At 37.6% G+C, this 18,156-nt stretch overlaps 1 protein-coding gene and 1 non-coding gene across 6 annotated transcripts in view; one reads left to right on the top strand and one right to left on the bottom strand.

Moving 5' to 3' along the window:
* Positions 1 to 18,156, top strand: part of plekhg2 (pleckstrin homology domain containing, family G (with RhoGef domain) member 2) — a 104,940-nt gene that overhangs the window by 68,239 nt on the left and 18,545 nt on the right. For all 5 annotated transcript variants that reach the window (XM_055012270.1, XM_055012269.1, XM_055012272.1 and 2 more), the window contains 2 exons: positions 7,809 to 7,875; positions 12,475 to 12,521. In XM_055012270.1, the coding sequence (XP_054868245.1) occupies positions 7,809 to 7,875; positions 12,475 to 12,521 (114 nt within the window). The remainder of the gene's footprint in view (positions 1 to 7,808; positions 7,876 to 12,474; positions 12,522 to 18,156) is intronic.
* Positions 2,246 to 2,317, bottom strand: trnap-cgg (transfer RNA proline (anticodon CGG)). The gene has a single exon. It is a non-coding gene; the product is annotated as a tRNA-Pro (tRNA).

Consider the following 18,156-nt stretch of genomic DNA (forward strand, 5'->3'; position numbering starts at 1 on the left):
AAGCTTTTCAGAATTACTCATAAAATGCCCAAAATGACATAATTTTGTCTAAAATGAAATTTATAAATATTTTCCCAGAATGTTAAATTTTTTTTTCCAAAACTATTGGGAACCTGGCCAAAGTTAATCAGAACTTCTCCAAGGTGACTCAGATGTTCGACAAAAAAACTCAAAATGACAAATTTTGCTTAGAACTATTTAGAATTTCTTCAAAATGACTTGAAAATTTTTCAAAACTGCTCATAAATTGCCAAAAATGACCAAAATTTTGTCTAAAATGAATACAATTTTCTCAGAATGACAACGTTAGTCTGAAATGATTCAAGAAATTACTCGAAATGTCAAAATTCTTTCCAAAACCTTGTTTTAAACAATTTGAAACTTCTTCAAAATGACTTGAAAACTTTTCAGAACTGCTCTTAAATTGCCCCAAATTATAAAATTTTGTCTAAAATTAATACATTTTTTTCCCCAGAATGTCAAAATTTTGTCTAAAACTTCTCCAAGGTGACTCAGGTGTTTGACAAAAACACTCAAAATGACAAAAATTTGCTTAGACCTATTTGGAACTTCTTCAAAATGACTTGAAAACTTTTCAAAACTACTCCTAAATTGCCAGAAATGACAAAAAATTTAGTAAAATCAATAAAATTTTTGTGAGAATGTCAAATTTTTGTCCGAATCTGTTGGGAACCTGCCTAAAATGAATCGACACTTCTGCAGGACGACTCAAATATTGTACAAAAGAACACAAGAACTGCCCTGACAGATGTTAGTTGTTTCAGACAGGCCTTTTTTGCCCTCAGTATTTATCTGATTGCTCAACATGAACAAAAGTTCATACTTCTTTAATAAAGGAGTTTTAAGTTATTCAAACACTGGGAAACTTAAAGCGTCTGTGAGCTGTTAACGTTTCTTCATGGCTGAATGAATCTGGGTCGTGGTGTTTTCAGGAGGTTTTTACGGCGTCTCAAACTGGTGATTTCCTCCGTGCAGTTTAAAGATAACACGCCGACCTCTGCGAGGACTCAAACTGCTGCACGAAAGTTTGTTTTCGCTTCCTGGAACCGAAGTTTGTTTCTGTGCTGAAACTCGAGCCAAAAGTCTGATGTGAAAAAGTGCAGCTCGGCGAACAATGAGCGAGGAAACGGTGCGAACGGAGGGACTTCACAGCTGAATGTGTTCTACATGACGTCAGACCACAAATGAAAGTCAGAAACTGAGAGTTGTGCTTGTGACAGGAGGTCAGCAGAGATATGTTTACTGCTACATGTGTGTTACATGACGTCAGGCCATGGATTAAACCCGTGAACTCAGAGTTTATGCCTGTCAGCAGGAAATAAACAAAGACCTGACAGCAGCTAAAGACCATCATTAATGAGAAACACTCAACCAAAGCATCATTGGTTGTCTTTAAATGAGCTGAGTCAATAGATATGTCCAGACTTTTTACAGGGTTTTTTTTGCATTTTGATACTTTTGTCTGTTACTATCTTGATTATTTACAGTTTTCTTCCACTAATAGTCTGGTTTTCAACACTTCTGTGCATTAATATCCAGGTTATGGATACTTTTGTGTATTAAAGTTGAGGCTTTTCACAGTTTTCTACATTAATATCAGGTTACCAACACTTTTATCTGTGAATATCAAGCGGTCAACACTTTTACGTGTTTATATATAGATTATTTAGTTTTGTGCCAAAATATTCAAGTTGCTTCATTAGTTTTGTGCGTTAATATCCAAGTCATTGACACTTTGTGTGGCAATCTTCATATTTTTGTCTATTAATGTCCAGGTTGTCTACAGTTTTCTGTGTTAGTATCAATGTTTTTGACACTTTTGTGCATTAATATCCAGGTTATGGACACTTTTGTGTGTTAAAGTGGGCGTTTTTTTCCATTGATATCTAATGTGCTGAAATTAAGTTTGTTCCCGTTAAGGGCTTGTCTGGGATTTGAATCCAGGACCTTTTGCACCCTAAGCAAGAGTCACACCTCTAGACCAACTGTTTACTAGCTCTTTATTGTAATTTTTATGTACTTGTGGTACTACTGAAAAAGTAGTTTGTACCTAAACCATGATCTTCAGTTTTTGCTTTTACTGTATTAATTATTAACGAAGCAGATGAGGTGGATGGACGGGTCAACAAAACTACACAGGCTATCACTGATTGTGTTTAATTACTAGTAACACGACAGCTTGTGCTAATATTAATCTTCATGAACAGCGTTCATTAATCTTTTAGGGCTCGTCCGGGATTTGAACCCGGGACCTCTCGCACCCGAAGCGAGAGTCATACCCCTAGACCAACGAGCCGACCCTTTTGCCTGTTCTGTTAACCACAGTAGTTCAATCTGATTAGCTGCCAGCGTAATTGTAATATGAGTCAAATTATTTGCCTTTATCTAGTAAGGATGGTCTTTTAAATGAGTTGGTTAAAGTGTGTTGGCTGTAAAGGGACAAAAACTGTGTAAAAATGAAGCTGAAAGTTCCAAAGTGATGACCTAATGTTGGGTTTATGAATCCAGGAAGTGATGCATGTTTCCAGCTTCATATAGATGAAACCTAAAGTGGCGGCTGCAACCTTAGAGACTTTCTGAGGTATTTTTCTACATATATGACCCGCTTCATTTACAGAAGAAAGCCCATAATTTAACATTCTTTGCTTTGCGTCACAGTTGGCTGCTGCTGTTGTGAAAGCCGGCCGAACAATACTTTTCCTGTTTTTCTTTCTAGTTTCTCCATAACTCACTTTTTTGTTTCAAATCGGTTGCCAACAGGTTCTGAACCCCCACAGGTCCTAAAAAACCCTCTCTCGTAAGAAGTACAACATTATGAAGTATACGGCTGCACATAAATTACACACTTACTGCACATACTGTATAAACACGACAGAGCCGAGCTTCTGTTTCCCTGCTGACCACAAACACATTTCAGGACATGAAGACAAACACAGAAATCACCAAAGATGGAGACGTGTGACCTGACCCCGGCAAACAGAAACGTTTCATAAATATACATGTTCAGTTTGATTCCTCCAGATGCTGAGCAGAACTATAGCTGCTCATTTGAATTCATCGAAGCAGAATGAAAACTCTCACGCATCGGAATTAAAACATAACAACATGACGTCAGGAAGGCAAAAAGCACCTGCATTAATAGTTCTGTAGCGTCCAGGTGGCTGAAAAGTTGAGCTTCCTCCTGGGGTTAATCCATTATCTCTGGAGCAGACTACCTGTGAACAGCCCCGTCTTTTCACAGCTTTGAACTGGTCCACCCTGATGCTAGGTCTAGCTTTTTTAACAGGATTTTTTACTCTTTTCCCAGTTCTGAAACCTTAAACCTGCTTTTTTTTTTTTTTTTTTGACCACCAGCAGGGGGCGATTCCTGGCTGCTAAAATATGTTAATCGTACTTCAGTCTAATCTACTTCTCAGTTGATTTGTTACCTCGGTAAACATTTTCTTCATAGGTTTTTGGCCTCAATTGCTAGTTTCAACTCTCCTTCTATACATCATGGTGTTCATTTAGTGAATTATGATGCCATTCAGAAGAAAATAGAATACAATACTTACAATATGTTTTTATATGAGTCACACTTTTGATTGCTTTGCATCTCAGTGTACATGTAGGTGAAATGCCAGTCTCTAAAAAAGAGCACTCTACAAACCAGTAGGTGACATCACAGTGGCTACATCCATCTTCTGTATACAGTCAGTAGTTGGGGTGGATGGATGGGTCCATAAAACACTGGAGTGACACTTATAAAGTCAGAAGTGGTTTGGTCAACAAAACGTTTAAGGACGCATTTTTTCAGTTCGTAGCAACACAAACAGTTTATGGAACATTAGAAGGGCTCGTCCGGGATTTGAACCTGGACTTCTCACACCCTAAGTGAGAATCATACCCCTAGACCAACGAGCCAAGAACTGCCTCATTTTCTTTCTTTCTTTCTGTTTTCAGACTAAACACCATCATCTTATGTCCTATAGGAGGTGGTCTAGATTGATCCACGATCTGGTTTCCAGTTTCAGTCTTGTCCTGTATGTCGGTCTAACAGAGATTCAGTGCCTCAGTGTTTAATATCCTCATTAACCAGCCAATGGACACATGTACCCAGAGTTACTGTGGTAAAAACCAAACAGCAGAACGGAGGGTGGGGTTTGTGTCCAGTCTGGAGTCCTGGTCAGGGTTCAGGCCCAAACATCCACCAGTGACGGGTTCTGGGAGCTCTGGTAATGAATATCTGTAGCAGCTATTAAACACGTCTGCATTTTAAAAAGTGTGTTGTGTGTGTAATAGATGGAAAAATGGAACCAGAAGAGCAGAATTTAGATGCAGCGATAAAGAAAAGGCTTTTATTCAGGACTTGGCAGGGCGGAGGAGGGATTGTGGGAAAGTTTTCAGGGTGAACATCTGCCAGCTGAAACAGTCTGCAGGTTCTGGAGCCGGCTTGGTGTCACACTAACCTTCATGTGGACTCTGTTAGGCTCCATACAGTAACTACAACAGCATTGTTACTTATTATAGTTTCCATGGCTCCCAGCAAATCAGACTGGCTGTGAACCAGACTTCTACTGTGGGAGAAATGTGGCTGTTTGTATTTTGGACTTTCAGGCTGGAGGATTTGGATCCTGCAGGTCCTGCAAGACCCAACATGGAAAGGTTCAGGATTAATGTACTGGAGCATCATTCTCTGATAAAAAAATCGACCCTACTGGCTGTTTGTGCAGCACATTTGTCATCTTTACAACCAAATCCAACTTTTACTGCAGCCTTGTCATGTGTCCAAAGGGTTAGTCAGTTATAATAAGAAATATTTGTGAACTTTGTCAATGATTTCCCTGTTTGGTGTAGAAAAACTTAACTGAACCCCAACCAGTGTATACAACAAAAATTGATTCTCTGTTATTTTTTAAGGGGAATCTAAGTGTATGTTGAAGTAAACAAGCATGGAGGCATGTCAAACAATGAATATTAGGCGATTGGTTAAGTTTAGGCAGCAACATGACCTGGTTTGGGTTAAAATATGACTCCTTCAGGTAATGTTGTTATGAAGCTGAAATGTTTGAGGTGGATGGATTGTTCAAGAACTTGATGTTTTCATGTGTTAATATCCAGGTCATTGACACTTTTGCACATTGTTGTTTAGGTTGTTGATGTTTTGCGTGTTCATATCAAGGTTATTGACACTTTTGTCCATCAAAGTTTAGGGTATAGATGTTTTGCTTCATTAACATCTAGGTTATTGACACTATTGGGTATTGATATCCAGGTATTAGACACTTTGGTCTGCTAATATCCGCATATTTGACACTTTAGTGCATCATTATCCAGGAGCTTGATGTTTTGTTGCATTAATATCCAGGTTATTGACACTTTTGCACATTAAAGTTAAGGTTATTGATGCTTTGGTTTGTTATTATCCAGGCTATTGACATTTTTGTGCAAAAAGTTAAGGTTAAAGATGTTTGTCTCATTAATATTCAGATTTTTGACACTTTTATGCAATAATGTCCTAGTATTTGACATTCTGGCCTGTTAATATCCACATATTGACATGTTTGTGCGTTATTATTCAGGAGTTTGATGTTTTGTTGCATGAATGTTCTGGTTATTGACACTTTTGTGCACTAAAGTTAAGGTTATATATGTTTTGGTTCAATAATTTCCAAATTATTGATAATTTGATACGTTCATATCCGTGTATATTACATTCGGTTGGGTCTAGAAAACACTGGACATTTGCCTTAATGTATCATATATAGCATTCAGACCTGAGCTGTCTTCATAAAGGGCTCGTCCAGGATTTGAACCCAGGACCTCTCGCACCCAAAGCAAGAATCATACCCCTAGACCAATGAGCCAACAACATCATGTACTGAAACCTCTAGGCAATCTGATTCCTTTACTCATGGTAGAGGTAAAATTCACCACTGTGAAATAGTTTTTTTTAAATATATTAATTACGGGTGCCCAGATAGCTCAACGGGTTAAGTGGGCGACCCATGTACAGGGGCTGGTCCTCGACGCAGCAGTCTGGGTTTGAGTCCCACTCACGGCCCTTTGCTGCATGTCTTCCCACAACTCTTCTCCGTCCTTTCCTGTCTCTCTCCACTGCACCTATCAAAAAAATAACTTAAAAAAATTAATTATGTACAAAGCAAAAGGACATTTGGTGATGTTATGATGGCAAAATTGTTGGGCTGGATGGATCAGTCAATCAAACATTGGACTTCTGCAGAGAAGGCTTTTTTTTTTATAGCAGCACAAACAAGTTCTGCTCGTATTGTCCTTGTTAAGAGCTCATGGGGGATTTGAATGCCACGCTTGCTACATGCATCTTTTATAGTTGGGGTGGCTGGATGGATCCATAAAACACTGGACTTTAAAGGTAGACACTTATAAGGTCATAAGTTATTGGGTCAGCATAACACAAGTTTCTGACACAGTTATAGTGACACCAAGGGTTTGTGGAACATTTTAAGGGCTTGTCTGGGATTTGAATCCAGGACCTCTCATACCCAACGCCAGAATCACACCCCTAAGCCAACGAGCCACAGACGGCACCCTTAGAAACCGATAGGCAACCTGTTTCTTCTGAAATAGTTTTGGTGATGTTATTATGGTAAAGTGGTTGGGGTGGATGGATGGGTCAGCCAAACATTGGACTTCTGCAGAGAAGATTATAAAACACTGGACTTTAATTTCTAAGGTCAGAAGTGGTTGGGTCAACAAAAATTTGTTCCTCACACAATTGCAGTGACGCACAGTGTTTGTAGAACATTAGAAGAGCTCGGCTGGGATTTGAACCCAGGACCTCTCACACCCAAAGCGAGAAGCATACCCCTGGACCAACAAGCCAAAGACCGCTGTTTACCTGAAACCGTTCGCCAAGTTGTTCCTATTGACAACAATGTTTCATATTTGAGTATCCATCACATCTGGTATAACTTTAATACTAGTAGAGTTATTATAATGGACGTCAGGTTACATTGTTATAAAGTTTCTTTAAAGTGATTGGGGTGGATGGACGGGTCAACAAAACACTAGACTGAAGTTTTTAAGAATCGTACCCCTATACCAACGAGCCAAGGACTATCTTAGCTCAATATGTTTCACTGAGATTTATTTATCTGAACCTAAAGCAGGTGTTGTTTTTTGTTTTTCTGCATTCGTTACGAACAAAAGAACACAAGGTGATGTGAAATCAAAGAGGTTGGGGTGGATGGATGGGTCCACAAAGCACCCTACTGTGGCTGCTAGCTTCCCACTATTCCCTTCAGCTATTTCTCTATGATAAAGACATAGAAAGGCCAAAAAAAAGGTGTTTAAACTGCCATTAATCACATAATTTTATATAGAAAAACACAGTCATTGGACTTAGTGCCTCCATTGAACTCTGAATGTTCTTTATTTAGTTAACTTTTATCCGACATCTATCCACAATATTAAGGTATTTGTGAGTCGTGTTTATGTGTTGTAGATCAGATGGAAGAAAGAAACTTAAACTGGAAAGGAATGTTTTGCTGTTTTGACGTGCTTCCTGTCCTGTTTTCTTCACGTGGCTAGGCTACGTTTCGTCATGTAGTTCTAATTATAGTAGCGGGAGTTTGGATTTGAAGATCTAGAGAAGTGTGGATCTGGATCAAGGTGGTTCAGTCTAATGAAACCGGCACAAACATCCAGTGGATCTCCTAAAACTGAGGAGTTAAACTTAGCTACGACTTCAACTGATCTTCCATAAACTTGCACCTGGACGTCCCTGCTGGAACCAGGACTAACTTCTTCTGCGTTTGTGTTTGCAGCGATCTGCTGGAGGATCTGGAGAGGAGTCCTCACGCCGCCGCCATCGCCGAGTGTTTCGTAGAACGGGTGAGTACAGTCCAGCTCTGTACGAGAGAGGAAACACAACACCCAGTAAACCGCTAACGGCTAAACTCAACCTCCACCTCACAAACATCCTTCTGCAGAACCAGCTGCTGCTGCTGCACGTCAGCCGACACCCAATGAATCCAAGCATGTTGGACAGCAGGCGGATTGTTCCAACAGAGTCAGTCATGACTCAAACCTGATAGAGACTCATGATCCCCAGTGGAAGAACCCCTTTTTCCTCCATGTCAGACAAAATATAAACCCAAAAACAACTAAATCTAACATGTAGATTGACAAAAGACGTTCTCCTTAGATTCCTTCTTCTAGATCTGTTAGCGCTCCCAGAATAAAAGTTTAATGTTAGAATTTCTGTGTTTAGAGGTGATTTAATCTATTTTTAATGTCTTACAGCACTAATTGTTGTATTTCCATCATTACTAAAAGGAACTTTGTCCTTCGAGGCGTTTTCTTCCATCTGGGTTCATTCCCAGCTTTTAAACATGAATGAAGGGATTGGAAGCAGAGTGGTCTGACACACTTTCTGTAGTTTTTGAGAAAAATGAGTTCAAAGTTTAGTGTTTTCCAGAATGGTCTAACATTCCACTGTAACGCTGTATTTGGGTTGTGGGTTAGACCACTCTGACACTAAAATCTAGACCATCAAATATTACAGAAATGATATAAAACTCATTTAATTTTTTTGTTGGTTAGACTTTCAATAATTTTCAGTTCATTCTGAACAGATGTAAGTAATTTTGGACAATTTTTGAGTCATTTTGAACATTTTAAAATCATTTTTGGTCATTTTTCCAGTCATTTTGGGAAGATTCTGTAATTTCTGACAGCTTTCGTTTAATTCTGGACAACTGTTCTGCAATTTTGAATCATTTTCAAGTCATTTCAGACAAACTTTGAGTCATTTTGCATGATTTTTAAAGCATCTTGGACAAATTCAGTGTCATTCTAAAAATTTTCAGTCACATCAGATCATTTTTTTATCATTTCAGACAATTTCTGACCGATTTCAGATAATTTTCCAGTCATTTTAGACTATTTTCATGTCATTCAGAACAAATTTTCATTATTTATGATCATTTCTGGAAAAATTTCTCAAAATTCTGGATCATTTTCAAGTAATTTCGGACACATTTAGAATAATTTCAGATCATTTTTGAAGCATCTTGGACAATAAAGGTTTGGAGTGGTCTGACCCACCTTCTGTAGTTTTTAAGAAAAATTACTTCAAAGTTTAGTGTTTTCCAGAATGGTCTAACATTCCACTGTAACACTGTATTTGGGTTGTGGGTTAGACCACTCTGACACTAAAATCTAGACCATCAAATATTACAGAAATTCAAAAAAACTTTTTTTAAAAATAATTTTTAAATAATTTTCAGTTCATTCTGAACAGATTTAAGTAATTTTGGACAATGATTGAGTCGTTTTGGGAAGATTTTTGTCATTTCTGACAAATTTCATTCAATTCTGGACAAATGTTCTACAATTTTGGATCATTTTCAAGTAATTTTAGACAAATTTCGAGTCATTTTGGATGATTTTTAAAGCATCTTGGACATGCTTAGTGTCATTCTGCAGATTTTCAGTCATTATGGGTCATTATTAATCATCTTAGACCAATTCTGATTGATTTTAGATTATTTTCCAGTCATTTTAGACTATTTTCTAGTCATTCTGAACAACTTTTCAGCATTCTTGATCATTTCTGGAAAATTTCCTGCAATTCTGGATCATTTTCAAGTCATTTTGGACAGTAAGAGTTTGGAAGCAGAGTGGTCTGAAACACTTTCTGCAGTTTTTCAGAAAAATGGGTTCAAAGTTTTGCAGAATGGTCTAACATTCCACCACCACTAAAACCAAGACCATCCAATATTACAGAAATTATATAAAACCACTCTGCTTTTAACCCCCTCAATTATTATTATGTCTAAATTGTATTTTTTAAAACTAAACACCAACCCTCTGAAACCTTTAATCTTCAGACGTCCATGTGGTGTCTTTTTAATGCTAGAAGAGCATTAATCATCATCAAGAGCGGAATAAGCAGGTTTTCCCCAGTGGCATTCTCAAAATATATACATTCATACATAAAACACGTCAGGAACCAATACTGTCTTTCTGTACTGCAGCGCCTATAAAAAATATTGGAAGTTTCCCCGTTTTCTTGCTTTTCAACTTTGAATCTTGGTCAATATAATCTGGCTTTTTTTACCCAAAGAATTTACCCAAAAAAGACTCATTTGTGTCAGTTTGAAAGCAGATTTGTATGATATTCTGTCAATTAAGTAAAAATATTCAATGTAAAATGAGTCAACTAAGTAGTGCGTCTTCATGTTGACATGAAAGAGTCTTTTTTTTGTGAAGTCTTTTTAAAAAAGCCAAATCAAACTGACCAAAATGAAATATTGAAAGGCAATTAAATGGAGAAAACTTCCACATTTTTTGTGTTTTTTTGGATTTTCTAATTACTCCAAATGAACAGGAATGATTGGAGCCATTTTACGTGATTATTTTCATGGATAAAACTTTAAAAAGTCTAACTTTTGACACTCAGAGACGAACTTTTAGAGGTTTGTTTAACTTTAAAAACATGCAGAGGGCATAGTACTACTTTTCTGCAGGTGCAAACTGCTTCATCACTGTGAACTCTGGGTAATAACTTCCGCTAATGACTGAAAGCGACGACTTTATCCGTATTCTCTGGTCTGTTGTTTGGATTTTGGCAGCGCCGCGGTGAGGAAATTAAAAAACGAAGGCATAAATGTGGGCCAACAAAAAGTGGATTTTGGGTGAGAACGTCCAAATTATGCTTTTCTGAAAAAAACACACAAATCCTCTCCGTCCACTAATAGTACAACCAGCCAATCAGAGAGCAGCTTTCTGGGTGATGACATCATCGCAGTAGATTCAGTTATGGTTCTATGAATGTTTCCTAATCGTTCTGCTTCATGTTTTTGTGCATTAATAATCTCTCTACCACCTTAATGTGCTTCCCTACAGGCCGCTGAGCCTCTGTTCATCATGTGAGGATGATTTTAGTGAAACTTGAGCTCCAGGAGGTTTCCTTTCAGAGCGCTGGACATTAGATTAAACAGTTAGAGGTTCCCAGAGTTATTTTAAGACCCATTCACACAACGACGTCTTTCTCTGCGACCTCTGACCGACCGACAGGAAGTGAGAGGAGTTTGTGGTTAAAGAGGAGCTAAGTCTGAGATAAATACCGAACTGCTTCCTGATGCATGAATCGAATTAAAATGAAAACTGGCAGCGAGGACAGATTAAGATTCATTTCTCACAGGAGACGATGGATTGGATCTGATGTGAGTTTCTAGTGTTTAAAAGCTAAAAGGAAGCAGAGAAAAAGCAGAATGACATGTGACTGTGTTTTGTAAATGATCTGGAGGATGTTTAGGATCCTGTGATCCACAGAGGAAAACCGCTACACAGAAAGTAGATGTTTAGGATGCAGGATGTTTGTTTTTCAATAATTCCTTTCCAAGCACATTCTCATTTACACATTTCTGTATCACCCTTATATATTCTGCAGATTTTTTTTCTATATTATATATATATATATATATATATATATATATATATATATATATATATATATATATATTTTTTTTTAAAATCTTATTTCACTTTATTTTTATTCTTCATTTTGATTTTATTTTATTTTTTCTTATGTTATCATTATTTTTGTTGTGTTTAAATTTATTTCATTTTTTAATTTTAAATTATTTTATTTAATCTTTATAATTTTTTAATTCATTTTTATTTGATTTCTATTATATATTGTATTTAGTTTCACATTTTATTTTATTTCATTTTTATTTCATTTTATTTTATCTTTTTCATGCTGTTATATATTTTTATTTCATTAAAATAATATTTAATTTAATTTTGTATTGTATTTCATTTCATTTCATTTTCATTTCATTTTTTTATTTTATTTTGTCTTTTTATATTATTTTATATATTTTAATTTAATTCAATTATTATTTTACCTTTTATTTTATTTCTTATTTTATTTGTTAATTTTATATAGTATTTAATTTTATTTCTATTTATTAAATTTTTTATATTGGATTTTATTTCATATTTTATTTAATTTTTGTATTATTTTCTTTGATCTCTTTATATTATTTTATATATTTTTATTTTAGGTTGTTGTTATTTTACCATTATTGAATTTCATCTGTATTTACATTTTTAATTTAATTCATTTTACTTTTTAAATTTTATTTAGATTTTATATTGTATTTCTTTAATTTTATTTCATTTAATTTCTCATTTTGTTTAATTTTTTTATATTATATTATTTCTTATTATATTTTATTCTTCCTTCACCTTACACCCTAATATTCTGTGTTGTCTTATTATTTACCCCTTTATTGAACATCCATGCTGCTGTAACAACCTAATTTCACTCCAAGGATTAATAAAGTCATCTAAGTCTAAACTTCCAGCATTTAAAAGTGGTAAAATTGACAGGTATCTATAGTTTTATGCTTCGTCATTGCATTTTATGTTGTACCTGGTGTTGAGTTGTGAAACTTCCTTTTGTGTCTTTTATTTCAGAGTGAAGCGTTTGACATCTACACACTCTACTGCATGAACTACCCAAAGTAAGTACTGAAACTTTTACTATTAGAGCCAACATGTCCTCAGAGGGTGAACCCTTTAGACAGAAATGAACCCAGACTTTCTCTTGAGCATCTTTTGGACTTTTTCCTGTTATTTCATGTTTTAAATTTGTCCGATGATTTGGACGCTGTTGACGCTCGAACAGACATCAGCGAGGAACATTTTTGCCTCGTCTGTTCCTGATAAACGGACTCTCGGACTCCACATGTGCGAAGCGTCTGCTTTATGTCAAGACTAAATGTGTTTTATCTGAGACATAAAACGGAAAAAAACGGCGCTGAAAGTTCTGCTACATGGAGGAGAAGAAGAGTTTCTGTCTCGTCCAGAACATCGCTTCCAAACACGAACTTTGGTTTTGATTCTGATGCCGCCTTGTTAATTTTCACGCTCTTTCAAACGCAATGAGAACATTTGAAGTTCCACATGTTCTTACACACAATTATTTGACAAAAATAGAAGTAAATACAAGCCTGCTGTCACAAAAATCTGATTTCAGTTGTGGTTCCCTCAAAGGAAAACAGGGTAAAATGTTAAAGTCAGACGAGATTAAAGTTAAAACTCGCATGAAAACAAGACGAGACAGAGTTCTACTGACAAACCCAGAGATCCTGGATCCACAAACACCACCAGTGTGTGAAAATGTGTTTGTGCCTTTTTAAGCTCTTGTTAAACGGCCTCTTGATGCATAATTATAATAATCTCTCTGTGACTGAAATGGGCAGTTTCAGCCGAACTGCGACTGAAATATTCTTCTTTCCACTGTAAGGAAATGGAGTTACTGAGAAAGTCGAAGAGTCAAAATGATCTTAATGAGCTTGTTGACTGTTTGACGTCACTTTTGAACACAATTGGGAGCTTTTATGGTCACTATTCGTCACACAGGGTAGTTCTGTTGACCTATAATGAAAATAAAAGTGGCAAATGTTCCCTCTGAACATTCACCGATAGTTGGCAGCATCATTAATCAATAAACAATAAATCAATAAGATGTGTTTATTACAGCAGATAATAATCCATATGCTACTGTAACTATTTTGGTCATTAACCATCACAGAAATCTTTGTCATGGTGCCCCTTTACTAGCTAAACTCCCACAATGCCCTCTGTTAAACAGTAAGAGGCTCCACCTGGTGGAACAACCAGGTACTATAGCTGATTTATAACACACTGACATGCACAACCTTCTTCTTCTGTATATTTTGCATCTCATTTCTGTTGTTTTTGTCTGATTTTGTGTCTTATTTGTGTAGTTTTGTCTCACGTTTTGTCATTTTCTGCGTTGAACACATTGACTGGTATCCATTGACTGTCACAGAAGTCTTTTTCATGGTGCCCTTTACTAGCTAAACTCCCACAATGCTCTATGCTTGGCAACATCAACTTCCTGTAGTCTGAATGACGCCTCTTCTGGTCTCTACAGTATTAAACTCCACCTGGTGGAACAACCAGGTACTACAGCTGATTTATAATACACTGACATGCACAACCTTCTTCTTCCTCATATTTTGCATCTCATTTTTGTCACTTTGTTTCTCATTTCTGTTGTTTTTGTCTCTTTTGTGTCTCATTTGTGGTGTTTTTGTCTTACGTTTTGCCATTTTCTGCCTTGTACACTCTGCCCAGTATCCATTAACCATCACAGAAGTCTTTGTCATGGTGCCAACTGCTAGCTAAACCAGGTGCTACAGCTAATCTACAGTACATATTCTGACATGCATGACCTGCTTCTTCTTCCTTATAGTCAGTAATTTTGTGCCCTGGTTTTTTTGTTTCATTTTTGTGTCTTGTGCCTGTCATTTTACAATTTTTCTCTGTAGTTTTGTCTCATGTTTTGCCATTTTTTGCCTCGAACACGCAGGCTGGTATCCATTAACTGTCACAGAAGTCTTTGTCATGGTGCAAATTGCTAGCTACACTCCCACAATGTTCTCTGCTTGCCAACATGAACTTCCTGTAACCTACAATACATATACTGACATGCATGACCTTCTTCTTCCATATATTTTGCATCTCATTTTTGTCATTTTTGTTATTTTGTGTCTTATTTGTGTCGTTGTTTCTCATGTTTTGCCATTTTCTGCTTTGAACACTCTGGCTGGTATCCATTAACCATCACAGAAGTCTTTTTCATTGTGCCCATTGCTAGCTTGACCCCACAATGCCCTCTGCTTGCCCATACGCACTTCCTGTAACCTGAGTGATGCCTCCTCTGGTCTCTGCAGTATTAAACAATAAGAGTTAGAGTTAGTAAGTAATTTTATGTGTCAGAATGTGTATTTCTAAATGTTTATAGATCCTCAAACTCTCCCCTATATCTGTACTTTACAGAGAGCAATTTGCTCTTTAAATCCTTTTGGAAAATGCAGTAGTAGTAGTAGTAGTCAGCACTTTCAAGTAAACATAGGGGGAATTTAAATAAAAAAAGATTATATTCAACATTACAAAAGTGACTTCTTGTAGAAATGCATCTTAAGAGACCATTTCATGTTTCAGTGACAGAAATGTTGCACAAATATTAACTAAACCGTTGACACTACAGAAAACCTCCCTCAGGAATTAGTCTGATTCTTAAACCTTGTGAGCGTTTACGACCCCGTCTTCATTCCAGATCTGGATAATAATCTGTCTGTGACTAAAATAGGCTGCTACAACCTAATTTCAGCTGAAAAATTCTTCTTTCCACATGTAAAGAAACAGAGTTCTTGAATAAGCTGAAGAGTCAAAATTATCTTAACGAGCTTGTTGAATGTTTGATGATACTTTTGAACACGGGAGCTTTTATTGTTTTATTGCACAGAGTAGTTCTGTTGACCTATAATAAAAAGAAAAAGATGCCATGATTGTAGTCAAATGGTCCCTGTGAACCTCTCTCTCTAACCTTAACCCATCTTCATTCCAGATCTGGACCACATACAGCACCTAACCTTTTTAAGACAGCCGTTTTTACTAGTCCCGTAGAGAGTTTTAAAAATGTTGCTGCTCTTTTCTGTGTGTTTGCTGCAGATATCCACAGTGTGAATGTCTGTTTCCATCCTTCTTTGTCTCATTCTCTGAGGTTCTTTCATCCTCTGAGAGAATCTCTGCTAATCTCCGACACCATCTTCCCTCCATCACTCTGACAGACAGATGTTTGGGCCGAATGGATCTCTGCCTACATCTGTCTGCATGTTGATGCACCTAAATCACTGCCTACATGCACAGTAGAAGCCTTCATTGCCGTCCATATGTTCCTGCATGTGTTTGAACCTCGTCAGTGCACCGAGTCCGTCGGCTTCGGAGGGGGGAAGTCGACCCTTCATTCACCTCCATCAGCTCGCCGCTCGCTGCCTGTCGCCTCCTTAAAGCTCCATTAAACGCCAATAAAAATAAGTAGGTCAAACGCTTTCAGAGAGCAAATCAAGAAGCTGCCTCTCGGCCTGTTTCCAGATTTTAGTGCTGCTTCTTCTACTGCCGGATCCTCTCAGGCCCAAAACATCTGTTGCAAGAAAGTTGTTCATGAATCATCACCAGCATTTAAACTTTATTTTTCTAACTTTTCATAATTAAGTTCTCTAGAGAAAATGAAAGCAAACAGATCTCAGTGATGCGTCAGAGTGATTGATGATTGGAGCCACTAAAACGCCCTATTTCCAGACACCACTGGGCTACAAGAGCACAAAATAATGTGAATGATGGCTTTACTCCATTAACTGTCACACAAGTCTTTATCATGGTGCCCCTTTATTAGCATAATCCCCAAAATGCTCACCGCTCACCAACATAATCCATCCGTAGTCCGAATGTGTCAAAATCCTCGTCACCTTTAATCAACAGCAAGGGTGAGAAAGAGTCCGAAATTTTAATCTGTTCATGTCGCTTGATTACTTTCTGTTGTTGCTGGAGATGTTTAAGGAGCTCTGCGGGGAAAAGTGTATCTCAGAGCTCCGTGGCGATGGAGGTCAGAGGTGGACGGCAGGGATGTAGACGTTGTGTTGAGTCAGTTTCCTCAGTACACTGTTCCAAAAAATCTGTCGTGGCCTCTTAACTTCTCCTGAGTGATTACAATCGACTACAGCTGCTGACTCCTCTGATCCAGTTTAAATAGAACCCATTAGATCCACTCATTAGACTCAAACACTACCGTGGGAAAGTCTGAGGACCTCAGCAAAGATCTCGTTTGACTTGAACAAGTCAGAAAGTCCAAGCAGCTTCAGATCCAAAATCATTTGTTTGTCAGGATAAAGTTCATGGTCCAGTTGTGTTACTGCCATCATCAGGAAGAAAACACAAACTATCACCTGCTGCTGAGAGACCATTGGTCAGGATGGTCAAGAGTCAACCAGGAACCATCAAAAAGCAGGTCTGAATGAATGAGAAGCTGCTGGAACACAGCTGTCAGTGTCCACAGGGTTTTACATCAACATGAGCTGAGAGGATCCATGAAGAAGGAAGTTCTTCCTCTAGAAGCAGAACCTTAAAGCTCCACTCAAGTCTGCTGCTGATCACATGGACAAAGAAAAGGCCTTCTGGAGGAAAGTTCTGTGGTCAGATGGAACAAAAACTGAACAGAAATATTTTTAGAGGCGAGAAGGTGAGGCCTTTAACCCCAAGAACACCAGACCTACCATCAAGCATGGTGGTGGCAGTATCATGCTCTGTGGAACTGGACCTTTACACAAAGTAAATGGAATAATGAAGAAGGAGGATTACCTCCACATTCTTCAGGAAAACCTAAAACCATCAGTTCGAATTTTGGGTCTTGGACACAGTTGGAAATTTCAACAAGACAATGAATCCAAACACACATTAAAAGTAACAAAATGGCTAAAACATGTTAGAATGGAGGTTTTAGGCTGCTCTCCCCAAAGTCTTGACTAAAGACTCCGTTACACTAACAGTTTTACAGTGCAGGGTGTTGGGATTATCCTTACAGAGCGGAGAAGCTCAGGCTAAAGTCACCTCAGGTTATTTGAGCATCTAATTAGCAGTTCTGCTTCTCCAGTTTTTCCTGGATCGTCTCAGATTATTCACTGATATCCAGCACATTACGACCACTTGCCTAATGTGCTGTTAAGTCCTTTACATGCTGCCAGAACACTAAAGTTTGGAGTCCTGAGACCTCCTGTGGTATCAGCAGCAGATCCTTTAAGTTCTGGAAGCTGGAGTTGGATCAGGTTTGTTCCAGCTCATCCCCCCAGACACCCTGCAGCCTGCCGTCATGTGGACTCAATGTATGCGCTACTTAAATCAAATAGTACCAACATCCCAAAGCCTCTGAAAATGTGGTGGTGGTGAAGCAGAAGTCAGTTTCCTTGGACCCAAAGATTCTACAAGTTCTTTAAACGGGAAGTTGGTTGGAGAGAAAAGATCTGAGTCACCTTTAGGTCCAGATGTCTGGTAGTGAGTATGGATAAACCATCGGCTGGAACAAAGCTGATACAACTTCCAGGACTTAAACATTAAATGTCTGATATTAAAACTTTGGTGGGTCTGATCTGTTTTGTAAAAGACAATAAATTAGACCGGTGGTTTTAATGGATTGGCTCATCAGTGTCTTTTGGTTCAGGAAATCCTCCTCCATCCTGCAGGAAATGAATGAGCTGGAAAAATATCCAAAAATGTATTTGTTAAAAACAT

The sequence above is a fragment of the Amphiprion ocellaris genome, chromosome 7 (assembly GCF_022539595.1).
Source record: "Amphiprion ocellaris isolate individual 3 ecotype Okinawa chromosome 7, ASM2253959v1, whole genome shotgun sequence".
NCBI lineage: Eukaryota > Metazoa > Chordata > Actinopteri > Pomacentridae > Amphiprion > Amphiprion ocellaris.